Source organism: Colossoma macropomum, unplaced genomic scaffold (assembly GCF_904425465.1).
Source record: "Colossoma macropomum unplaced genomic scaffold, Colossoma_macropomum, whole genome shotgun sequence".
Lineage (NCBI taxonomy): Eukaryota > Metazoa > Chordata > Actinopteri > Characiformes > Serrasalmidae > Colossoma > Colossoma macropomum.
In genome coordinates this window covers 37,030,229-37,056,530 of record NW_023494800.1, presented here as the reverse complement: position 1 = coordinate 37,056,530, position 26,302 = coordinate 37,030,229, and the positions used below count along the sequence as shown (strand labels likewise).

The 26,302-nt window shown below is 42.8% G+C and overlaps 1 protein-coding gene across 2 annotated transcripts in view; it reads left to right on the top strand.

Annotated features, from left to right (window-relative positions):
* The window catches only part of LOC118819901 (inactive tyrosine-protein kinase PRAG1), a 45,634-nt gene that overhangs the window by 8,510 nt on the left and 10,822 nt on the right, over positions 1–26,302 (top strand). The window contains exons 2-4 of one of the 2 annotated variants that reach the window (XM_036587896.1): positions 1,369–1,767; positions 3,992–5,529; positions 24,152–24,294. In XM_036587896.1, the coding sequence (XP_036443789.1) occupies positions 1,501–1,767; positions 3,992–5,529; positions 24,152–24,294 (1,948 nt within the window). In that variant the 5' untranslated portion in view covers positions 1,369–1,500. Of the gene's footprint in view, positions 1–1,368; positions 1,777–3,991; positions 5,530–24,151; positions 24,295–26,302 lie in introns of both variants that reach the window. The other variant, XM_036587895.1, reaches the window with a different exon arrangement.

Sequence of the window (26,302 nt, the reverse complement as noted above, 5' to 3'; positions counted from 1 at the left end):
TGGGGAGTTTACGGTAGCTGATGGCTTTTGGCTTCCCCAAGTGGGTGTTAGGTACTTTCATTTGATCGGTTAAGCCAAAGTCGCTTACATAAGCCAATATTCCATTCAAGAGACGAGTGTGTGTGTGTTGAGCCACAGAGAACAATTGAGAACAAAGAATCCTGAAATAACTGTCATATTTGAATTACCTTGTTTGGCAGGAATACCAAGTGAACATTCATTCAGACTAAAGTTCCCTCCTGCAGATTACAGCTGTCCAAAAGTTATCTGATCTGATTCAAAGTTGTGAAACCCAGTATATCAAAAATAGTTTACGCCATTAAAAGTTGTCATGTTAGGTTTAAACGTGCATGAGCAGAAGTTTGTACATAAAATTAACTCATTCAAAAGTGAAGGGAAATCTTTTAGCCATCTTTGAGCTAATGCTAGACCAGCATATGTTGTGTTTTGGATGCTGGTATGCTAGTCAACCAGCATGACCATACTGGGTGCTAAACGGGCACCAGACCAGTGTAAACCAGCATAAACCACCATAGATTAGCATGGAATTCATGCTGGTCTCTGCTGTTTTCTTTTAGCAGAGACATTAGGTAAATTATTTTATTCTCGGTGGATGTTGGCTTGTTGAGGTAGCATTGAAATCAGAGAAATGTCTTTGCTAACTTCGGCTATGGTTAGTATAGCCATCTGAAGTTACCTCATATATCTCAGTCATGTCTGTGACCTCTGGCTCAGCACTGATGCTCGTAATCCTTCTATTCCGGTCTTATTGAATATTAGTGCAGCCTTTGATACAGTTGATCACAGGATTCCAATGCACGATCTTGAATGCTGGGTCGGCCTCTCGGGCACAGTTTTAGAATGGTTTAACTCATGTTTATTAAACAGCCATTTTTTCATTTCACTGGGAAATCGTTCATTTAAAAGATATTACACTTGTGGAGTACCCCAAGGTTCAGTTCTAGGGCCTTTGCTTTTCTCTTTGTATTTGTTACCTCATCAGGGAAAATTATATAATTTTTTGTAGCTTTGCTGATGACACAAAGTTATACATTTCTGCCAGCAATTGACACCTCAAATGTCACAAAGAAAAAAAAATAAGTGACCCAAAAGGGACTGGAGGGCTCTATCTCTATCCTAAGTGCCTGATTGGTCAGAAGCTCAGCCCTGATTAATTAAAGAGCTGTTTATGATCCTTAATCCTGAGCTTAACCTGCACTGCAGCAGGTAAGCCATGCGATATGGCAAGTTGCCATGGTGATACAGCTCAGTGAAAATCCAAGTTATCTAGCTAAGCCAGGAATCCTGCTTTGTGAGACAGACCCTAGTTCTTCTTCTAAATCTCTAATTCTGTTCCTCTGTTCTCAGGCTTCTCCTGCGGTCAACCACGGTCCCTCCTACACACAATGCCCAAATGCCCCATCCTCTGCTCCACCAGCTCTGCCTGGCAGTGACCCACAGGTAGTCCTCAGCTAGCGGGACGTTCAGGTTCCCGTTAAGATGTCTGCGTGCGGCGAGTTTGCAGAGCACGTGTGGAAACCCGGCTCGTGTAAGAACTGCTTCCACCCGCGCAGCGCCCACACGCAGACGGAAACGGCCGGTGGCGTCTGCCGAAGCGTCTGCGCCAGGACCAGTGTGGGTGGGGACGAGGAGGATGGGGGCACTTCGCCTTCCCCCTACAGCAAACCCACCATCGCCGTCCGGCCGACTATGATGAACACGGACATAAACGAAACCGCAACGCACATCAACATGAACTCAGATCAGGTAACTGAGGTAAATAAACAAATTAACTAAGTAGAGATGTCCTGATTACAGGGGAATTCTGTTTTTTTTTGTTTTTTTTTTTTCTTTTCAAATTTCTGCATAATCAAGTGGTTTGGTGTGAAATGGTTGATTGTAGAGACTGTCTTTAGAGTGGTGGTGATGGGAACCAGGGGTCACCATGACTACAACACAAATATAGACATTTTATTTACTATCCAGAACCACCAGTGAACCTACACGAGTCTATATGGAATGTGGACAATAAAGTCACATCAAACCATGCAGACATGTTTACATCTTAACCATTTAGTTATGCAGAAATATCTAAAAATGTGCAAATGTTAAACCTTCAGTTTGACGTGCTGTCATACTAGTAGCAGCAACCATACGAACATTTCTTGCCTGGCTGCCCTCAGAGAATATCAGACAGTAGTGGTGACCTGTGCACTGACTGCTCAGAATCTGGACTGCGTCATATGTTAACATAAAGTTGGCATACTTAAGTGTTAAACCACTGCTGGTATTTTTTCTAATCTTATGCGTCACCACTTGTTACTGCTAAGAAGCTCTCCTCAACAGAGGGAGTCCAATTAGTGAAATGTGGTGTTTCATGGTTGAGCACAGTTGCAGCATCTGACAGGTTCAAGCTGGGTCTCTCTGCCCTGCAATACAATTCACTGACACCAGGCACGCTTTAATGAGTGAGAGTCAAAGCACGTCTTAAGCATCTCTGTGACTCATTACAAACTGTACTCATGTGGGAAATATTAATCACATCAAGGGGACATCTGCTGAACTGGAGGAATAATTGAAGTGGCTTCCACAGATGGGTTGCCTATTATCAAATAGAGTGCAGTCTGTTGGAACGCTTTCTTAAATATCTAGATAATGTGAGTGTTTTCCTATCGCATCAACAGCAGAACTGTGGTTTCCTGGCTCACTGTGGGGGACGTTTGACAAATAATCTCTTACCCCTACAGTTTCACAGGCTTGGGGTGTTATCTGGCTAACTAAAAATCCTGTTTTATGAACCATCATGAATGTTTGGGGTATTTTTATATCATACGACCCATCTTTATTAAGCCTTTCACAGTAAGGAGACTGATCTAGAATAAAACTGCATTCGATTTAGGGCTGAACAATATTTGGAAAAGTATGTAATTGCGATTTTTCTGACTGACATTGCAATTATGATTTTATTTGTTTGTTTTTCTACATAGTGAGTTAAGGGCCTTCTCTGGGCTAAGAAGACCAGCTTATCACAATATCTAAGTTAGTGTTAACACAGTATCTAAGTTTAATAACCCAAAACCTACCAGTTAATTGTGATTGTGATGTTGAATGTTTGGTTGCTTCTGATTAGTCGAATTAGTGTAAAAGCTGTTAACTAGCCCCATGTTATTAGGTTAAATTTCCTTTATTTAAAAGTTGCAACATATCAGCGTTGTGGATAACAGACTATAAGATTATAATAAAAATTAAAATTAAAAAATTAAAATTTGAAAATTGAACTCTTTCAAAGTGCAATTTCGAGATAAAAATGAATAATCTTGAAGCACTAATTTGCAGTAATGCTGATAGAAGCTGGAGAAACGTGGGCTAGAATTCCGGAAGTTCCAGACTAAGGCTGGGCGTTTGCTACATGGCTTTGAAAATCTTAACAGATTGCTAAAATGAGCGCATCACAAACTTAATATCAGTTTCTCAATTTTTGTTGTGACGCTGCTCACAGTAGGCGACAAGGCAAAACAAGAGAATAACACACATAATAGAGTTTCAACTACAAATAAGAAGTCAAAATATGTGGTGGAACCACAGGTAGCTCATTTTACAACAGCGGGTAACAACTTTTTCAGTTAACTCAGGTTTAGACACTCATAGCATAACGTTTTCAGTAAAATGGCCAATCACATGAAACATGAAAGGGAAGGAAGGTAAGAAAGTTGATGAGGTAACCTGGCAAAAAACCACCGTCATGAGACAGAAACCCCAGGATTAAACTGAAATAAGTCTAAAATTTGTTAGCTAAGCAAGAAAGAGTCTCAGAGTAAGCATGCTCACGAACTGTAGAATCTGAAACAGAATTTTATGAACCATGTGGGCAGAAGCAGCTGACATTTTAATTAAATTGTGTCTGTCACTGTGGGGTACTCACCGGTGAATCCTCTGCGGTGCACTTTCTGATTGGGATGTACATTTGCCTACTGCTGTCATTGTGTTTCAGGAGTCCCAGAAGAGCCCCGTCAGACTGAAGAAGATTCTGGATCTGGCTCCTCTGTACATAGACAGCAATGGCTGCAGTAAGGCACTGAGGGAGGTGGTGCTGCAGAACAGCATTTCCAGCAAACTGGATTATCCTAGCAGGGTTTCCACAAGTGCACTCTCTCCTACTGGTTTCCCCAAAGACTCTGTGATAACCAGCAGCGTCTTTGTGACACAGGAGGATGGCCTCAACCCTCACAGTCTAAAGGAAAATGGGAATGGTGACCCATACAGGCCACAGGTGGCCAAATTGTCCAAGAGCACTTACACAGGTCCCCAGGATTTGATTCTTCACAATCAGGGACAGAAAAAACTTTCAGGAAGCTGCGATGGGGTCGCAACCTTAGGGTCTCCTGTACAGGACACACAGGCACCTCTCGGAATTGTGGCGATAACGACTGTGCCAGGAAATGGCGTGAACTTTGTGAGCAAGGAGATGTCAAGTGCTTCATCTTCGCCCGCGGCAACCCCTGATTCCCGGAATGTCAGCTTGTCGGATTCATGTTCATACCGCAGCAGCACAGACTCAATGAGCGGAACGGATGTTTTCCATACTTGTGGTCCCGAGAGTCCCTCTTCTTCGGGGCGTGCAAATGGGCAAGGGGATGGCGAGCCAATCTATGCTGAGAGCACCAAACGGAAACGGCGTCCACAGGTCGGTGCGAAGCCTCAGCCTCAGGTGGATGCGGAGGTCAGCAGCAATGTGGAAAATCAGAGGACAACTATAACTGTCATGGCAGCCCACACAGAAGAGAACAACCGGACCTTCTACCTGAGCAGCCCCGACTCTGCCGTGAGCACACAGTGGCTTCACTTCAGTCCCACAACCCCGGACGACCCCTCCAGCCCGACTTTCAATTGGCCATCTTCTCCAGCTACAACAGAGACAACATCTATGACCTCCACAGCTTCCGTCCAGACCAAACCCCAATCCAGCCCACCCATTCCCCCCAAGAGAAACTCCCGATCTCCAAAACTGGGCACCTCGAGCCTGTCCCCGGTTACCCTACCTGAGCTTAGTTTCCACCTGACTCTGGTTCCCAAAGAGGTAGCATCCAAGTCACCTCAGGTGGACGCCCTTGCTAGCACTCACCTGGAGCGGCGACAGAAGCTCCACAGCAACTCCAGGAGTCTGGAGGGTCGTATTGAGGAAGTAGAGGAGGAGTGTGAGTCTGAGCAGGGGGCTGCCCAGAAGGGAGTCCCTCATGGCGGATCCAGCAGCTCCATCAATGGGCCTGCTGTCTGGGGGTCAGAAGCAAAAGAATGGAACCCTGCGGGGAAGGGCGAGGGCAACTCCACACCAGGCACCGACAGCAACAATAGCACCAGTCAGAAGCAGGCAGGCGTCCGAGCCCAAGAGGGCACACAGTGTGGCAGCATGCTGGCCAGAGCCAGCTCCAACCCAGCTCCGCTCACAACCTCCCTAGAGCTCGCTTCATCAGGGACTGCAGCCAGCACTGACCCCAAACCTCCTCCACCACCTCCCAAAAAACATCACAGGTAAGAACCAGTTCTGTGGGTATTTTTTTGGGTTGTGTGCTTTTGTTTGTGAGTTGGTTGTGATGCCTAAAGTGGAAGATTGCCAATTAGTCCAATGTTCGGACCTTCAGTAGAGAAATGAACATATATATTAAGCATAGTGAGATTTCAACTACCTGACATTAGAGTATCTCTAAAGTAGGTTTGTGATTTCAGTCCTGGTTGTCACTGTGCAGGAATCGTTATTGCCTCAGAATCACTTGACACAATCTTATTCTTATTGAGTTTTATCTTTAGTGAGGTCTTTTATTTGAGGTTCCTTTTTTAAAGATTTTTGTTCAGTTGCCAGAGATAAGTAGTCATGAATATTAATGTACTTTCACAACTGGCTCAGGTGCTTTATTCACTGAAATGGATGTGATTTGCCTAAATGGAAATTAGCTGTGGAATTTGTGCAACGCCAAGAGTCAATGAGCTTGATAAAGTTCTTGAGGATGCTTTGAAGCCAAAGAAAGACTTCTCATGGCAAGCTGCTGATCATCTAGTTTTAGAGAAGATCAAAGCAAGAGTTTCCCTTATCCCTTTAAAACTAGGTATCAGTTCCATTCTGAAACATTTCTTTGCTCAGCACCAGTTTGGTCCTAAATGAAACGTTTAGCATTCAAAAGGCATTTGTTTAGCATTCATTTAGCACTCTCTCTCTCTCTGTCTGTCCCTGTCTCTCTTTCTTTCTCTTTCTCTCCATTTAAAAGCCCATCAGCTGACCGTAGCCAGTGTGCAGACCCCGTGCTTCTTTTGGGCAGATACACACCATGCCCCCCTTGTTTGTTTCCAGCGAGGCAAGCCAGTTATCTCTCTCTCATTCTTGTCTCTCTCTATTTCTCTCTATCTGGGGATTATACAGCCTCTATCAGCCTCCACTCCAGGGCCTCACACTGTTTGGACCATGCTGGAATCCATCTGAAAGAATTCCTTGTTCTTTTAGCAAGTTGTGCGAAGCCGTTCCGTAGCTGTAGTGTCCTAAAAATTTGTTTGTTTTGTCCTGGACGTTGCAGAGTACAATTGCCTACTTCTGATTTCAGCAGTGCCCACCAAAATATGTTCTTTTCCATATCTTATTGCTTTAACAAATAAGGAAATGAGGCAGTACATTATCAGCATGCCTTCTTTTAGGCATTCGGGCAAGGTTTCTTGAAGATTGAGGCATATTTTTAAATATTTCACTTTAATTTAGCCTATTTGTAGAAGGCTGTTCTAGTCAACATCAGGGATGCTTGAGTAGTCAACTCTTCCAGGCCGTCCCTCGACTACACTGAGCTATTTTGATGTGGAGACAAGCTTTATTTTCTGTCAGCTCCGGATGACTCAAGCAGCTGAAAGCAGAAGAGGGCCGAGGACGGTGTTTGACTCAGTCAAATGACTGTGTCAAAATAAACCCCTGCTTAAGTGGGCATGTTTACATTTAAAATACAACTGTGAATTCCTCTCCACTGTTGCTTAGCTGCTTGAAGGTGGGTTAAGATACAACTGTGTGTTTGGAGATGGCATCCAGGCATCCAGACGCCTGTTCTAACCCGGGATGAGCTGTAATCTGTCTCTAGGACCAAGACGTTGGCAGTTATGCATTATCATACCTCCGTTCTTGGGGATTGATGAGGCGTGACGTTCTGGGAGCTGAAGGCCGTTTAGGGCGTCCGCCGCCTGGGCCTGTGTTTTTGCATGGCTCACTACCACACAGCGAGATTACACCAGCACTCATCGACTTGTTCCCTCTGAGCCTGTTCACCTCTGAAAGACCGTCCATCAGAAACCTGAAGCTTTTAAGGATGGAATAGTGGCCAGGTTAGAGACTCAGGCTGCGGAGTACCCAGTAACTTTCGCTGATCCTGTTTCATAGAGACCCTTATTTTTGTTGTAATACTAGCTTGGAGATGCAACTGCCCCCTATTATTACACAGCTAACATGCTGCAGATAAAAATACCATAGCACCCGCACATGTAGGGACTCGCCTTTGCAAACGACTGATCTGCTTTTGGGTATTTTGTGGTTATTGTGCTTTCGTTGGGACGTGCTAATGCACCAGGTAATGCTGCACATAAAATCATCATGTTTTGACAACAAGCGGTAGACGCTGGCTCCTGCAAGGGCAGACAATCCTGAGGTCAGCTTCACTGAATGGTTGTGTTTATGTGGAGTACTGTGCAAAGGTTTAAGACCATCCTTTCATTTCCCTTAATTTCCAGTCAAAACAGCCATTATATACAAGTTATTCATTTTTCAATAACAGCTAAATATAATACTGGCATTTTCAGTATGTAGTGTGGCACTCTTTCCACCTTTATTCCAGCTTCCAGTCTTTTCAGGAGACTCACTTTCAGTTTCTCAAAGAAAGTTCAGTCTTAGAAGTTGGTTGCATTTTCTGCTGTTTACCATCCAAGTAATCCCAAACACATTCAAATGGGCTCTGGGGTGGTCAGTCCATTGTTCTGAGAGCACCAGAGGCTCAGTGATGGATTTTTAGCAGCTACACATCCTTTCAGACCCATAGTTGAGGTGTCTTTTCCAAAACAGTTTGGTGGTCATCCAGGTCTTGTATGGTTGTTTGGAATCCCATTTTGTCTGTAACTTTTAATCATTTTTTAACTCCAGTTTTTAAAGAAGCAATATGTGAGATGATGTAACCCATCAAATTGATACTCCACACAGTTGCTCCTCCTCCCTCTTCACTCCTCCTGCTGTTTACTTACTAGTCTAGAAGAAACATTGCGAGTTTCAAACTTTATTCCTTTACTCGTTGAAAGCAGCGCCAGGGCTGACTTTGTTTTGCTTCTGTTTGCGTTATTTCTTTTCTTTGTGGTTTCTTGTTGAGAGTGGGTGGATACTTCTTCACCCTCTCTTGTTGTACTGATGGCAGACTCGACGTTACAGTTACTCACTGTTGCTTCTTGAGGTACAAAGTGGTATTACAAGATTGGACAACTGGGGCTAGCTGGTTAGCCTGCTAGCTTCAGTAGACATGAGTGACAGGAGCCACAGGAGTGAACAGCAACATCAGTAGATATCTCTGCATCATGGTACACAGACGTCTTTGACATAACTTCAAAACTGTTTTTCTTTACATTCTGTTGATAATTTAATAAAAGTCTCACAACTGGCTCCTTTAACTCCAGTTTTAGAAGCTCCTGTTTTTTTTCATTTTGGACTTCCCCCTTCCTTATGCAGGTGTATCATCTTATATCTCCTCAGAAATAGCACAAAAATGTGTTTAATGGCCATATTGACTGGAAATGAACCCCTTAAATGGCCAGGGCCCACTGGCAGGCCTAAAGTTTTATTACACGTCTATAACTTAAGAACAGCTCAGCTAGTTTGCATTGAAGCCACTGTAGTTACTGATTAACAAGACTTATTATATAATACGCCTGAGATTTTAGTGGTTGAAATAAATGTTTCTGCTTTTGCACAGTGCTGTTTTATATGCTAACATCTGAAACATTTCTACAAACTCATTTTTTATTATTATTAAAGAAAATTAAAAAGGCTCAAAAATGGAAAAGCAATATTGTATCCACTTTAGCCTGAAGTCACAACCGAAGTGGTGCAGGCTGAGCTATGAGCAAGCACTTTTTGGCCTGATGAATCATTGAAGAAGCAGATGGTGGAAGAAATCTGTTTTCCCCATCAGCAACAGCAGAAGCTGAGATCATTCTGCAAGCAGAGCTGTCACATCAGCCGCCACTACAGCAGTGGCAGGTGTTGTAAGGCTTTGTGGTCAGTTGGATGCTCGGCCTGACCTTTTTTTGCCCGACACCTCAAAGCAGTCTCTTCACCAGAGTTAGCTAGGCTAAAGAAAGTTCTAGAGAAATGTGATGGGGCAGATTTTTGCCCCTGGTGTTTGCTTCTCGTCCAAGCCTCTCCAAGCCTCTCCATGCCCTAGGACTTACTCTACCCCACCTCCCCTCCTTTAACGTACAGAGAAAAGATAGCGTGTTGCTAGGTACGAAAGTCCTGTTCAGAGCTGAGCTAGCACGCTACAAGATGCGGATATTTTAATACGAGGCAGTTCACGTTGCCATTGCTTTATTTGTGGGCAAGAGACTTAAAATACACCTGCAGAGCTTGTGGCATGTGAACTGAAGTGCCTAAAAGCATGATGTCTCTACCGTTAACCTCAGACACCTTTGCTGTCTCCTACAGAGGTAGGTGCAGGTTGTTCTTAGCATCTCTTTAGCATTTCTGAGACTGTGTTGAGTTTTTTTGTAACATGCTCCAGGTTTTTAGAGGTTCTTCATCTTAGAGGCGGGTTTGATTCTGGTGTTGCTAGCGTGTCGGTAGCAAGTGGCTTTTTGTGTTTGTTTTTTTTTTTCAGGCGAATCTCCTGCTGCTTCACTTAGCAGGAGCTAGATCTTAGCAGCGCTTCATGCTGCTCTGAACCCATCTGTTCGCTGACCTTTCCAAAGGTCCTGCTGGACTACATGTCAGGAACATAACATCCACGCTTATTGTGTTCTTTCTGATGTTTATAATAGCACAGAAAGTCCTCTATACTGAACTGATCCACTCCCATGGGGAATAACTAGCATTCCGGCGCTCAGTATTAGAACTGGCTGGGAATACTAGAGCCCCACCTGGGTGAAATCATCTGAAAATGGACAACTGTCGTCTGTATGCTAGTGTTTGCTAATTGCTATGCCTTATAACTCTTGATTAGGACTTTGTGCTGAGGTAAAACTCTTCCAGTGCTGCCTTAACAAGTGAATTCATCTTAAATCTAGTTAAACTATCCAGTGTGTGAAATACTCCTTGGTATTCGAGGCTCCCATGTGGGCTGGCTAATCCAGTGTTGGCTAACTGCTAGCTTACTCACCTTAGTGGCGCTAGTGCTAGCTTTAATGGCGCTAACATGTTTTGTTTATAAGCTGTTCTTCTGTGAAGTCTCTGTTCTAGTGCGGTTCTGCGCTCTTCCTCACAGTAACCGAGATCTTCCTCGTCTCCTCTTCTGTAGAGTCTCTGTTCTAGTGCGGTTCTGCGCTCTTCCTCACATTAACCGAGATCTTCCTCGTCTCCTCTTCTGTAGAGTCTCTGTTCTAGTGCGGTTCTGCGCTCTTCCTCACAGTAACCGAGATCTTCCTCGTCTCCTCTTCTGTAGAGTCTCTGTTCTAGTGCGGTTCTGCGCTCTTCCTCACAGTAACCGAGATCTTCCTCGTCTCCTCTTCTGTAGAGTCTCTGTTCTAGTGCGGTTCTGCGCTCTTCCTCACAGTAACCGAGATCTTCCTCGTCTCCTCTTCTGTAGAGTCTCTGTTCTAGTGCGGTTCTGCGCTCTTCCTCACATTAACCGAGATCTTCCTCGTCTCCTCTTCTGTAGAGTCTCTGTTCTAGTGTGGTTCTGCGCTCTTCCTCACAGTAACCGAGATCTTCCTCGTCTCCTCTTCTGTAGAGTCTCTGTTCTAGTGCGGTTCTGCGCTCTTCCTCACAGTAACTGAGATCTTCCTCGTCTCCTCTTCTGTAGAGTCTCTGTTCTAGTGCGGTCCTGCGCTCTTCCTCACAGTAACTGAGATCTTCCTCGTCTCCTCTTCTGTAGAGTCTCTGTTCTAGTGCGGTTCTGCGCTCTTCCTCACAGTAACTGAGATCTTCCTCGTCTCCTCTTCTGTAAAGTCTCTGTTCTAGTGCGGTCCTGCGCTCTTCCTCACAGTAACTGAGATCTTCCTCGTCTCCTCTTCTGTAGAGTCTCTGTTCTAGTGCGGTTCTGCGCTCTTCCTCACAGTAACCGAGATCTTCCTCGTCTCCTCTTCTGTAGAGTCTCTGTTCTAGTGCGGTTCTGCGCTCTTCCTCACAGTAACTGAGATCTTCCTCGTCTCCTCTTCTGTAGAGTCTCTGTTCTAGAGTGGTTCTGCGCTCTTCCTCACAGTAACTGAGATCTTCCTCGTCTCCTCTTCTGTCTTCAGTGTGAGAAATGAGGAACAGTCACTCTTCACTCCAAACTCTTGGGAAACTGGGCGAGTTTTCAGATCTGCTGCAGCTCACTGTAAAGTTTTTCAGAGGTATTCTGAGCATAATTTAAGCTACAAAGGACCAACTGGGTGAACTAATTTGCTACAGCGCCACCCTGAGGCAGAGCAGTGCTGCTGATAATATTAAAGTTCATAGATTGTGAAGCAGATAAACAATAAGCTTTCCCTGAATTTGTATTTGAGTGTCTGTTTCTCCCTAATGGACAGCAAAACTTCATGATAAGTCTGTTTTTTAAAGGACCACAAAGAATTTTTGATTTTGAGACATTTAGATGGTCTGAGAGATCTATTTGCCCCTTGGATGTATCCAATATTACAAATTTTTTGCTTGTTCTAAGTCATTTTATGTTGTAAAATATTCCAAAACAAGTAACAAACGTCTAGAAACATGTGGCACCAATCTCAAAATGAGACCTACTAGATATATGAACTGGATCTAAGATCATTTCCCTTCCCTAGATATCGTTTTCTGCAGTATAACTGCCCATTTAGCTGGAATTGCACCATTTTTTTCCAGCCTAAGGTATTTCCCTAACACTCTCAACCCCGCTTGACTGTGCCAACTCTTGGCCTGGGAGGCTCTTCCTGGCACCAGGAATGCCAGGCACATGGCTGGCAGCCCAGATCGGACTTTCAGTGTGAAACATAAAGGCATGAGAACCGAGAGCGAGAAACAGTTCCCCTTCACAGGTTTCTGATTACATAAAGCTCCTGCAGCATCCCTGCCCTTTCCTGAGGGACTGGTGAGCGGCTGGCGGCATTGATCCAGACTCACTGATGCGGGAACAGGTTTCCCCTAAAAGCCGTGATACCGGAACACTGGAACCGGTTGAATCCGGCAAGAGCCGTGAACTGTGCTTGACTTGAACATGCTCTGGGCATGTCCGAATGCATACCAACACACTGCCAACCGCTGAGATGGAGAGATTTCACACAGAGATGCGGAGAAACAGAGGAAAGGAGAGAGAGAGGAGTATATGGTGGAAATATGTGGTTTATATATGGATGAGTTTTGTCAGAGGGAAGATCTCAGATCTTCAAAGAAGACCTAATGATTTCTGGGAACTGAAAAATACACGCCTGTCATTTTTATTTAATAGAGTCATCACGCTTGGTGTATTCAGACTCTGCAAGTGTTGTAGTAATGCACTTATTTCATTGTGAACTTTTGCTAAAATATTGAAACACAGAGTAAAATCGTCCAATCAGGGTATTTTTTTGTTGTTGTGGTTTCTAAGTGTATATAGAGGCTTTCAGAAGCTGAAATGAAAAGAAGTGACAAAAATCAACCAACCATGTTTTTGACATAGATATGATATAACAAAGTACATATATATATATATATATATATATATGGTAAAGTATGTTTGCAGGCTTCTAATAAAACATATGTAACGTCCATGATGAGCTTCAAGTGTCCGTCTTTAATCTAGAACTGACAAAAGATGTTAAAGTGTTAGCTTAGTGATAACATACTATTAGAGAGTTTTGACATTTATGGCCCAAAATGAAGGCCCAGCTGTTAACTCTAGTTGATGTATTTTATTGTTTCTGTATTTCAATATATTTTCTGTAACTTATTTCTATACTTTTTTACTTGTTTTAAGTCATTTTATCTGGTAAAATAGTCATATCTGGCAAAACAAATGACAAATATCTAGATCATCTAGAGTGACCAAAGATGTTCTCAATATCAGCATTAGATAAGTGCTAACGTACTGGAAACCCCATAAGGACGCTAGCAACAGTTAACATTATAGTAGAGGTAGTTTTTTTGTTAGTTTTTTTTGGTTTGTTGTTTTTTTTTTGTTTTGTTTTGTTTTGTTTTTTTTTGTTTTTTTTTGGTCTAAGTTCTGACAGTTATGGCCTGAAACGAAGGCCAAGTTCTAATACTCACAGTTTGCCACTGGCAAAATAATCTAGTTGATCTATGGATATTATAAGACTATTTCACTTATTTCAGGCATTTTTTTAATATGTTTTAAGTCATTATCTATTAAATTCTCTTAATCTGCCAAAACAAGTAACAAACATCTAGAACTAGAAATGCCCAAAGATGTTGAAGCGTTAGCTTAGCGCTAACATACTATCAAAGATCCCATAAAGGTGCTAGCAGAAATTAGCATCAAAGTAGGGGTGGGTTTTTTTTTCATTTTCTTGACTAAATTTTAACATTTATGACCTGAAATGAAGGCCTAGCTCTAGTAGTCATGGTTCACCGTTGGCAGGTGGAATTTGAAGTATAAGTCTAGTCTTAAGTCTAGCTGATGTGTCTATATGTCTCATTTTGAGATTTTTGCACAGATATTATAAAATAACTTCTTTCTAGACTTTTTTACTTGTTTAGGTCATTTTATCTAGTAAAATAGTGCAAATCTCCCAAAAGAAGTAACAACATCTTGAACTACAACTGACAAAACATGTTGAAGTGTTAGCTTAGCGCTGACATACTAGAAACCCTATAATGGGACAAATTAGTATTATAGTAGAGGTGGGTTTTTTTTCTCATTTTCTTGACTAAGTTTTGACATTTATGACCTGAAATGAAGGCCTAGCTCTAGTAGTCATGGTTCACCGCTGGTGATTGGAATTTTAAGTCTAGGTCTAGTTATAACTCAAGCATTAGCTTAGCACTAACATACTAGAAACCCCATACAGGCGCTAGCAGAAATTACCGTTATAGTGGAAGTGGGTTTTTTCAAATTTTTTGACATTCATTGCCCGAAATGAAGGCCTAGCTGTAATGGTCACGGTTCTGTACTGATTATAACAGTGAAATCAAAAGGAAAGGAGATGGAGAGAGAGCGATAGAGAGAGATCGAGACAGAGAGGGGCAGAGATAGAGTGATAAAGGTTGTAATAGTTGAGCTAACGGGTGATTAAAATGAAGCAGATGCTTTATTGCTTTGTGTGTGTGTGTGTTTGCGTTCACATGACCCTTTCACAGACAATGAGCTTCATTCTCCTCACAGATTAATAAGTGTCTGACTGTAACGACTCCAGGCCTATAAATCCCAACCACAAGTGTGTGACTGTATTCATACATTATCTGTCATGTACAGCTGATCTAGGATCAGGTTTCCCCTCCATTAAAGTCACTGTGTGCTAAAATCTAGCTGATCTGGAAGACTTTAGCCGATAGTGTTGTGAATCACCCGTGGATTGGCAGTCAAGTTAGCTGGTTTTAATGTCAGATGATGCAAACTTGTTTAGTTTTAATGTGTAGGCCATGTTTATATCAGTCTAAATACTTTGCTTTGAGCACTCCGTAGCAGTGCGAGGCAGACGTTATCGTGCTTGTTAAACCGATAAACCCGTGCTGCAGCCCTCAACGGTCAGAATGCCTTCCCTCCCAACCCTGAAATGATTTTGACGCCGTGCGTACGTCAAAGTTAATAAATACAAAAGCCTGTTACTGTGTGCTGGTGAAACATGACTATTTGTTCTTGCTAGTTCTGAAGGTAAAGCAACAGGATGCCAGTGCAAGTCTACACTGGATCTCCCTTTCTGTAAAATTGTATTTTTTATGTTGTATTGTATTGTATTGTATTGTGTATCAGATACTCTGCTTTGTTCATTAGACATTAAGAAATCCACCTGAGGTAGATAGAAGGTCTGAGATGGTTTCTGAATATACATAGACTGTGTGTGTGTGAGTCATGGGAAACCGTGTCTGCAGCTGCATATAAAGTGTGTCACTGTGGTTTTGGTTCATATTTACCCCGTTTTAGTGTCAGGTGGAACCAACCACACGGGATCTTTATTTAGAAAAGTGACCTTTAGTATTCCTGTCTGCTCACGCACACAGAAGTGTACAATGAATATTGACTGGCAGTATGTACTATACACTCACTGGCCACTTTATTAGAAACACCCACCTTGTGCTTCCAGTAAGTGGCCACTTTATTAGGAACACCTACCTTGTGCTTCCACTAACTGTGGATCTCCAAGCGAGGGGTTTCTGATAAAGTGTCCAGGCTGTAAATCTGAGCATTAAGGATCAAAGCTCAGACTGCTCTCAGATCTTATTCTGTACTGTGTTTATGCCGTTTTGAGAGTATATTGAGCTCTATTAATATAAAACAGGCCTGGCGTTCATTTCTGCTCAGAGTGCAGTAATAGAATGTTTATGCAGGAAAGTCAATAATGTCCGCTTGCAGAAGAGACGATGGAGACAGACAGACGCGCTGCAGAGAGCGAGAGTGAGGAGAAACGCACACTCGCCACTTCTGCAGCAGCTGCATTGATTGCCACAAGCTTACCAAGGTCAACTCAGACGCGCAGGGCGAGAGAGATGATGTGAGACTGGAAAGTGCTCTCTCTCTCTCTCTCTCTCTCTCTCTCTCTCTCTCTCTCTCACTAGCTCTCTCTTCTTTTTTTCTATTTCTCTGTCTCTCTCTTTCTCTCTCACTATCTCTCTCGTCTTTTTTCTATCTCTCTCTCTCTCTCTCTCACTAGCTCTTCTTTTTTCTATTTCTCTCTTTTTCTCTCTCTCTCTCTTACACACACTAGCTCTCTCCTTTTTTTCATTTCTCTCTCTCTCTCCTTTTTTCTATTTCTCTCTCTCTCTCTTTCTCACACGCACACTAGCTCTGTCTTCTTTTTTCCATTTCTCTTTTTATCTCCAGTCTCTCTGCAGTATTTCTCTCTTTCTTTTTCTCCATCTCTCTGTCCTTCTTCTGTCCCCTCTTTTCTTTCTCCCTTTCTTTTCTCTCTCACACTCTCTTGCTGGCTCTTTGACTCTCTCTTTCTCTCTCTTGCTATCTCTCTTTTCTTTTTTTCCGTTTCTGTCTCTCTCTCTTCTCTCTCTCTCTCTGCACTCTCTTTTCTTTCTCTCTATCTCTCTGCCTTTTTTCTATCCCCCCTCTTTTCTTTCTTTCTCCCTTTCTGTTCTCTCTCGCTAGCTCATCTTGCTCTTTTCTTTCTCTCCATCTCTCTCTCTCACACTTTTTCTCTTCTTTTCTTTCTTTTCTTTCCTTTCTCTCTTTGTTCTCTCTTCTTCTCTTTCTCTCTTCCTTTTCTTTTCTCTTTGGTTTCTCTTTCTTCCCCTCTTTTTCTGTCTCATTTTCTCTTTCTCTATATTTTCTTTCTGCCTTTTTCTCTTTCTCTCCCCTACCTTTCTTTTTACTCTCCCCTCTCTCTCCTCCCTCCTCTGTTGTTGTCTCTTTTAAACAGTCATTTTTATCAGTGTTTCCTGTCTTGATCTGATAAATCTTCATCATACTCTGTCTGTCATCTGTCTGCCACCTCTCTCCCTCTCTCTCTGTCTGTCTCTCTGCCTGTCTCTCTCTCTCTCTCTCTCTTTCTCTCTCTCTCTCTCTGTCTCTCTCTCTCTCTCTCTGTCTCTCTCTCTCTCTCTGTCTCTCTCTCTCTCTCTCTCTCTCTCTGTCTGTCTCTCTGTCTCTCTCTCTCTCTCACGCACTTGTAACCGCTCCCATTCTCTGTGAATGCTGTGCTCGTCTTTAAGTGCTCTTTGATTAGTGGATGCTCTGTATTGTGATGTCACTGAAACCCCCAGGCTGCCTGTTATTCAGTGAGTCGGTTCAGTGCAGCAGTGTATGCAACACTAAAAAAAACACTGTTCATACACTGTATGGCCAAAAGTATGAGGACACCCCTCCTAATTACTGAGTTCAGGTGTTTCAGCCACACCCATTGTTAACAGGTGTATAAAATAGTCTCCATAGACAAACACTGGCAGTAAAATGGGTTGCACTGAAGAGCTCAGTGACTTTAAACGCGTCACTGTCATAAGATGCCGCCTATGCCACAAGTCAGTTTGTGAAATCTCTGCCCCGCTAGATCTGCCCCAGACAACCGTAAGTGCTATTACTGTGAAATGAAACAGTCCAAGTGTGAAAACGCCCTCAGAAGCTGGTTGATGATTTTCTGAAGTAATCAAACACATTCAGTGGTGTTGAGGTCTGGACTCTGGGGTGGTCAGTCCATCGTTCAGCTTCTTTGTTTGATGTGTCCGTCTCCTTTTCTCAGTGAGGTTCTTCTTGATCAGCTACACATCCTTTCAGACCCACAGCGCTGAGTCGTCTTCTCACAGTGGAAGGATGGACAGAAACACCTGTGGATGTTTTCAGATCTGAAGCAGCTTGATTTTCTCCTCTCTCTCAAAGATCAAAGCTTTAAGTGCTGTTTATCTGATGGGGGCAGTTTTGGATTCTACCAGCTCTTCCAGGTGGTTGTTAGGAGACACATTTTGTCTGGAGCTGTTCAACTCCAGTTTTTGTTCTTGTTTTTCATTTATTGTCCTTTGACTTTCTCCTTCCTTATGCAAGTGGATTATCTCATATCTAATTTCCTCAGAAATATTTCCTGAAAAATGAATATATTCTACTTAATGGCTGTTTTGACTGGAAGTTAAATAAATGGATCTGCTTTTACATTTAAACTGAGCTGAACTGTGCAGTCAAACCTGATATACATTTAATACAGTCATCATCCTGCAAGTAGAACATACCTGTATGTGTGAACGTCTTTGTGTGGATTCCACACACACACACACACACACACACACACACACACACACACACACACACACACACACTGGTACCAGTAAACCCTGACTCGCTCCATTGGCTTGTCCAATCAGGGGAGATCTAGGGTTCCCATGGCAATAGAATGGACAAATGAAGATAAACGTGTCATCGCCCGGTGTCAGCCGAGTGACCTTGGAGAAGGAGACGCAGCGGCTGATTGGGTTATCAGAGAGTGATTTAATGAATGAATACACATCTTTTTTCTGAAGCAGAGAGAAATGTAACATTTAAATTAACAGTCCAGCAGAAAAATGTTTTTCTTGAGGCCAAATATAATCAACTAACCAGGACATGTTTCTGAATTTTGTCTGTGTTTTTGGGTCATTTTTACAAACACATCCAAAGGAAAAGTGGAGTAGCGGTGTGTGTGGATAGCAGGCTTGAGCGATTTAATTGCTAAGCGTTTCCACTGTCACAATTTGTTTATCAAGTTGGAGGATTTAAATGTCTGACAACACGCCATCCATGGCTTTAAGATGCACAAAAATAATTATATTTGTCTTGCGATCTGTTTTCTTTTAGTGACTTTGCTGTCAGTCCATGTCCTGAATCAGCGCTAATATGTTGTCTGGCTTTAGAATATTCTGTAGCAGTGTGAGGTTTTTTCCCCACCTGCTGTGCTTGTTAAACTGATAAAGCCGCGCTGCAGCCTTCCAAACACAGAACACCTTCCCTCAACGAAGCACAAACGATTTTTTTTTACATTGTGATACAATTATTAAAAACAAAAAGACGCTACTTCACACAGTTAGGCTTTAGCCGTTTTATTATTTTATTAAGAGCCAGTTTATAGAACATAAACACACAATTTGTTAAACAGCAGAAACTACCGAAACACACCAAAAGAACCAAACCATACCAAGAACTATGAAACCACACCAAACACAACCGAACCATACCAAGAACTATGGAACCACACCAAACACAACCGAACCATACCAAGAACTATGGAACCACACCAATAACAACCGAACCATACCAAGAACTATGGAACCACACCAATAACAACCAAACCATACCAAGAACTATGGAACCACACCAAACACAACCGAACCATACCAAGAACTATGGAACCACACCAATAACAACCAAACCATACCAAGAACTATGAAACCACACCAAACACAACCGAACCATACCAAGAACTATGGAACCACACCAATAACAACCAAACCATACCAAGAACTATGAAACCACACCAAACACAACCGAACCATACCAAGAACTATGGAACCACACCAATAACAACCAAACCATACCAAGAACTATGGAACCACACCAATAACAACCAAGCCATACCAAGAACTATGAAACCACACCAAAAACAACCAAGCCATGCCAAGAAGACCTTAGCCGAAAACCACCTAGACCTTAGCCAAAACACACCAAAAAAACAAAGCTTAACCTTACCAAGAACTGCCAAACCACACCAAGAACTACATAACCCTACCAAAAACAACCAAACCATATCAAGAACTGCCAAACCACACCAAGAACTACAAAACCCTACCAAAAACAACCAAACCATATCAAGAACTGCCAAACCACACCAAAAACTACCAAACCATATCAAGAACTGCCAAATCACACCAAGAACCACCAAACCATATGAAGAACTACCAAATCACACCAAGAACTACCAAACCATATCAAGAACTGCCAAACCACACCAAAAACTACCAAACCATATCAAGAACTGCCAAATCACACCAAGAACCACCAAACCATATGAAGAACTGCCAAATCACACCAAGAACTACCAAACCCTACCAAAAGAACCAAACCATACCAGGAACTACCAAATCACACCAAAAACAACAAAACCACACCACAAAAAGCCAAACCCTACCAAGAATTACTAAAGCACACCAAAAATTACCAAAAGAATCAAATCATACTAGAAAATACCAAACTACAACAAGAACTACCAAACAATATTTTGTTGGCCTCAGAGGTAGCAGACCTGTAACACATGGACGTCCTCCACCCTTCCTACTCCACAGAATCCAATAGTTTAGTCTTAGTGGGTGGGCTTTGGTTCCGGATCTAAATGAGGAATTTTACTGATTTCTCAAAATTTCAGAGTGGTTTGGTGTGAAACGCTCTGTTCTAGATAAACTTACAGAGTCAGAACTGTTCACAGTGGTGGTGATAGGAACCAGACGTCCACCTCTAAAAGCTCCCTCACAGAAAGTTCCTACATGAAATGGTTATGAATTCACTTCCTGATGACTGAGACACTGTTTTATGATAGTTTAGAGAACTTAAACTCCATTCATGGTGGAGGGATACATGCAGGGCGCTGTGAGGCAAAATAGTCCCCAAAGAAAACTTGCTATTTCAGATTTTCCACTATTTTCCATCATCAACATTCCATATAAACTCAGAAGACTCGTGTAGGTTCACTGGTGGTTCTGGATAGTAAATATCTATATCTGTGTTGTAGTCATGGCGACCCCTGGTTCCTATCACCACCACTGTAAAGACATTCTTCAGTTTTTTGTTGTTTTCTGCATTATGGGGTTAGATGTCACAGCGCTGAAGAGGAAACACTGTCACAGAGCAAGAAGATAAGAGTCTGACAGGCAGAGAGAGAGAGAGAGAGAGAGCTCTGAGACACTGACGGGACTTTGGAGGGGAGGAAAGAGAAGAAAGGACTGATGGTCATTTGAGTCATTAACTGCTGTAATGGGTGTCTGAATAGCCGTCACTCAACCTAATTGAGTTCAGTGATGAGACAGACGGAGAGAAAAGAGATCCATTCATTCCTACAGAGAGACACACGTTAATGAGCCAGGAGAGAAAGAGACCTTTAAAGCGATAGTTTTGGTCAGAAATACTCAAATATTACTTCATAAATGTTATTCAGTGCTTATGCATGTGTTATGTAGTACCTATGCAGTTAGCCTTTAAATAAAGCGCAAAAAACTAAAAATATCTTGAAGTATTGTGATATTATTTCACCATATCACCCACCTCTATTATCAAGTCGATTACTGACCAACAACACAGTTTAAGGCAAGTATGAGATGATTGAGGCTCACAGTTAGCACCATGCTAATTGGCTAATGCGCATAAGCTTTCACTACCTGTTAGCTTAGCCTCATAGCGCTAGTGCAAAACTAAAGGACCAAACTTTAGACACCAAACATGTCTTGGCTGATCAACTACATGCTTAAAGATGGTTCTTCAAGGGTTCTTTAGTAAAGGGAATGGTTCTATTTAGAGTTCTACATGGAGCCATTTGCATGCTTAAATGGTTTTCTGCATGGTGAAGGGGTTCTTCAGATTGATGGAGAATGTGTTGTGTATGGTTCTATATAGCACCAAAAAGTGTTCTTGTAACAATAGAAGAACGCTTTTTGGTGCTAAATAGAACCATTTTCAAAAAGATTCTGTATAGAACCGTACACAACACGTTCTCCATCAATCTGAAGAACGATTTCACCATGCGAAGAATGATTCAAGCATGCAAATGGTTCTTTGAGTGTTCATGGGTTCTATATAGAGGCATTCACTAAAGAACCCTCAAAGAACCATCTTTTGTAAGAGTGTACAGTCAGTGAGATGAGGAGAGGTTTGAGGTTTTAAGATTCAAAGGGGGCACGTCTGCATGCCCCCACATGAAACACACTTCACACCACTCTCTCTCTCTCTCTCTCTCTCTCTCTCTCTCTCTCTCTTTCTCTCTCTCTCTCTCTCTCTCTCTCTCTCTTTCTTTCTCTCTCTCTTTCTCTTTCTCTCTCTCTCTCTCTCTCTTTCTCTCTCTCTCTCTCTCTCTCTCTCTCTCTTTCTCTTTCTCTCTCTCTTTCTCTTTCTCTCTCTCTCTCTCTCTCTCTTTCTCTCTCTCTCTCTCTCTCTCTCTCTCTCTCTCTCTTTCTCTCTCTCTCTCTCTCTCTCTCTCTCTCTCTCTTTCTCTTTCTCTCTCTCTTTCTCTTTCTCTCTCTCTCTCTCTCTCTCTCTCTTTCTCTCTCTCTCTCTCTCTCTCTCTCTCTCTCTTTCTCTCTCTCTCTCTCTCTCTCTCTCTCTCTCTCTCTTTCTCTTTCTCTCTCTTTCTCTTTCTCTCGCTCTCTCTCTCTCTCTCTCTCTCTCTCTCTCTCTCTCTCTCTCTCTCTCTCTCTCTCTCTCTCTCTCTCTCTCTGTCTCTCTCTGTGTGTTTACAGTTAGCCCAGTGTAGCCCATATGCTCCCTTCCACACAAAGCCTCTCTGTTCCGAAGTTTTCCTTCCTTAATTTGGCTGTATTTCATTGTTCGAGGTGAATGAAGATAAACGAAGTGGGTAGTAGCACTTCCGCCCGAGTGTGTGAGATATGTTAAATCTGGTTCGTGTGGTGTGTGTGATGCAGGAGGAGGCCTGCGCCGCTCGTTTGTAGTTCAGACAGGTTAGCTCATGTTCACACACTCACACGGCCGGGTGTTTCGACAGAGAGATCAAGGCCTTTCCAAGACGTTCCGCAGCCGCTGTCCGAAAGCGCGCTCCAGACGTGCGGGGTGGGAGTGGGGAAGGAAGACGGCGCGTTAGGGAGCAAAGATTCGGTCCAAAGGAGCAGCATTCACAGATTTTCCGGCTGTTACGTCACACTGAGCTGCAACATCACTGCAATCCTTTCAAATGCAGAACAAACAAACAAACAACAAACAAACAACAAAACAAACATTGGTTCCCAACTGGAAAAAGACTCTGTAAAGCATTCGAGAGGGCCAGATTTGACGGTAAGCTGATGAGTCAACTTGTTTATCTACATTCTTAAAAAGATGGGTCTTCAAGGGTTCTTTAGTAAAGAAAATAGAACCATGAGCACTCAAAGAATCCTTTGCATGCATTAATGGTTCTTTGCATGGTGAAATGGTTCTTCAGATTGATGGAAAATGTGCTGTATATGGCTTTATGTAGAACCTTTTTGAAAAGGGTTCTATGTAGCACCAAAAAGAGTTCTTCTATTGTTACAGGCTTGACATCATTACAGCAGTACCCTTTTGGGTGCTATATAGAACCACTTTCTTTATTAAAGAACCCTGGAAGAACCAGTGTAGGTGTGGCTAACTGTGGACACTGCACGTTGAGTCTGTGTTCAGACTGCAGGCGAATCAGATTTTTCCTCAAATCAGATCTTTTGAGGCGACTGTCCGCTCTGTTATCTGCGAGTGATCAGATCGTATTTGTGTGTCCAGACATCACCAGTCTATCTGCATGGGTTGCCATGGTGTCAGTAACTGCGTAGCTACGCTGGTGACGCGGATTTCGAACGCGGCTGGAGGAGAGATGGAGGAGCATCATCTCGCCCTCTGAACTCTTCAGAACTCTCTTCATCATCATGAGTCTTTGGAGCTCTTCTTGAATTCCAGCACTTCATCACTCTGGATTTGACATTGTTGCTGTTTTGTGCGCTGCAAGTGACGCAAAAGTTTGAAATCCGATATGAGCGTCCAGAGCGCCCAGACTGAGACGCACCTGGAAAAATCAGACTGGAGTTGCATTTCAAACCACCTCCAAATGTGGTTTGGATCTGATTTAGTATGTGGTTTTTGCTGTACAATCAGTCGGGATATGACAAAAAATCTGATTTGGGCTGGCAGACAGACCGAGGCCTTAGAGCTCTCAGCCTTGGAGTACTTACAGCCAAAAACAAATAAAACATGATTCACGGTAAAGCTTGGACCGAGAGAGAGACTGAAGGTGTTTATTGACCTGTTGAGTTGGTGTGAGGGTGTGTTGGGGCGGGTCGGTCTAGAGAGAACGAGGGAGAGATAAGGGTGTGTAATCTGTTCCTGTGTTCTCTTTAGTGGAACAGTGTGTCTGTTTGTTTATTCTGTACGTTTTTACATTTTAGTGTTTGTTTGCTTTTGCTGAGTGTTCATATGTACCAACGTGTTGGTTAATTATGTGTTAATTATATGTTAATTACACTACAAGAAATAAAAAGTCAGCTTTAAATTATATAAAATTGATTACACAGGTTTTCGTGAGTTCTACATATTATAGAATCTTATATGCTCAATTTCCACTTTAGCTTGGATTCTCTCCATTAGTGCTGGGTGATGTATGTGTGTGTAATGCACTTGTGTCCTGTTTTTTGCAGGGTGTGTGGTAAGCTGAGTGCGAGCAGTATGGAGCTGGACCGTCTCAGCCAGCAGGGATCAGTAGAGTCTCTGCCTCACTCCCTACGAGGAATCCACAGCAGCACGGCCTCAACCGACAGCCTGCAGGCGCTGTCCGACTCTGGTGAGTGGATTACATCTCTCCAACAGTCCAATATCTATAACAGTCCACTGGACTACATCTCCCACAATCCACTGCACTGTGTCCCTAACAGTCCACTGGACTACATCTCCCACAATCCACTGAGCTACATCTCCCACAACCACTGGACCACATTTACCACAGTACACTGCATCACATCTCACCTCTCCCTCTACACTGCTGACTCTAATGCTGTTAGAGATGTGCTCTAGCTCCATCCTGCTTCTGCAGTTTAAACTGCAGCGACGCGGCGCAAGCGGCAAACCCGAACTACTCCCAGACACGGCTGTGGAGGAGAGGCAGAGAGCATTAATCAGTCCACATTTGTGTGTTTTCTCCCAGTGGATAACACATAAACAGCTTTATTTACCATCAGATCAGTATAAACACGCTTTGCCACTTTCAAACTCCCGATTAATATTTAATACGTTTACGGGACGTCGGGTCAGGCAGGATTTTGCGAGTTTTTTCGGTTGAATACCAGGATTTCTTGGCAAATGGAAAACCTGGATGTCATTAATATTTGGTAATATGACCAAACTTATTATGAGAGTCCCAGAAACCTTAGCAAGAGCTTAATGTCATGAATTAAAGGGGAATTCCACTGATTTTTCAAAATTGAGTGTGTGAGATGTAAACAGAGAGATTCAGAGTGGTTTGGTGTGAAATGGTTCAGATGTCTTTACAGTGGTGGTGATAGGAACCAGGGGTCGCCATGACTACAACACAAATACAGACATTTTATTTACTATCCAGAACCACCAGTGAACCTACGCGAGTCTTCTGAGTTTATATGGAATGTTGATGATGGAAAATAGTGGAAAATCTGAAATAATAAGTTTTCTTTGGGGACTATTTTGCCTCACAGCGCCCTGCATGTATCCCTCCACCATGAATGGAGTTTAAGTTCTCCAAACTATCATAAAACAGTGTCTCAGTCATCAGGCAGTGAATTCATAACCATTTCATGTAGGAACTTTCTGTGAGGGAGCTTTTAGAGGTGGACGTCTGGTTCCTATCACCACCACTGTGAACAGTTCTGACTCTAGAACGGAGCATTTCATACCAAACCACTCTAACCATTTAATTATGTGGAAATCTGTTCCCCTTTAAGATGGATTGGTGTAATGCCAGGGTCTCAAACTTGGGTCCTGGAGGGCACAGTTTGGTGAATTTCTTGCTTAAACACACCTGATACACCTTAATTGCTCAGTGTTACAGCAGTGAAATCATTCAGCTCTGCTGGTCGCCGCCCCCCCCAGCCCTGGAACTCAAGACCTTTGGGGTACCAGCCACGTTCTAACTCTCATTAAACAGTACATGAAGACGCGTTTCAGCTCACTTTTTATGAAAGACTTCATTTTAGCGGCTTTCCAGTCAGCATCAGCGTCAGCTCACGCCGGGTCGTACTTCAAGACTGCGGCTGGCGTCCCGTAACTGCGCATAAGCACGGTTTTCCAGGGAAAAAGGGAGGGATAATGATGGAGAGAGGGAGATAAAGAAAGGATAATGACGGAGAGAGAGAGAGGGAGATAAAGAAAGGATAATGAGAGGAAATAAGGGTGTTTTAGTCGTTTATCACAGGGAGTCGTTCCGATGTTCTTATTCCCCAAAGAAGCCACTAATCTGTGTCCCCACCTCTTAATTAAAGCTCTCTCTCTCTCTCTCCCTCTGTCTCTCTCTCTCTTTCTGCCTGAAGGATAGTGTAGTGAATGAAACCACACTCCATTCAGAACTGTTACGAATTTCCCAGCAGCCCCTGGGTTGTGACTGGAATAACGCACCGCTGTGATTTTAGACGTTTCCAGCAAAATGACACAGTAGCCTCACTGTGATTAGCATTAACTGTAGATTACTGATGAAACCGATGGTTGATATCAGATACAGTACAGTAGAACATGTGGAGTAACAGAAATGCAGTGGTGTTGGCATATATATCTTAATAGCTACCCTACTAACTCGCTAACCATACCTTAGCGAACATTTTCTA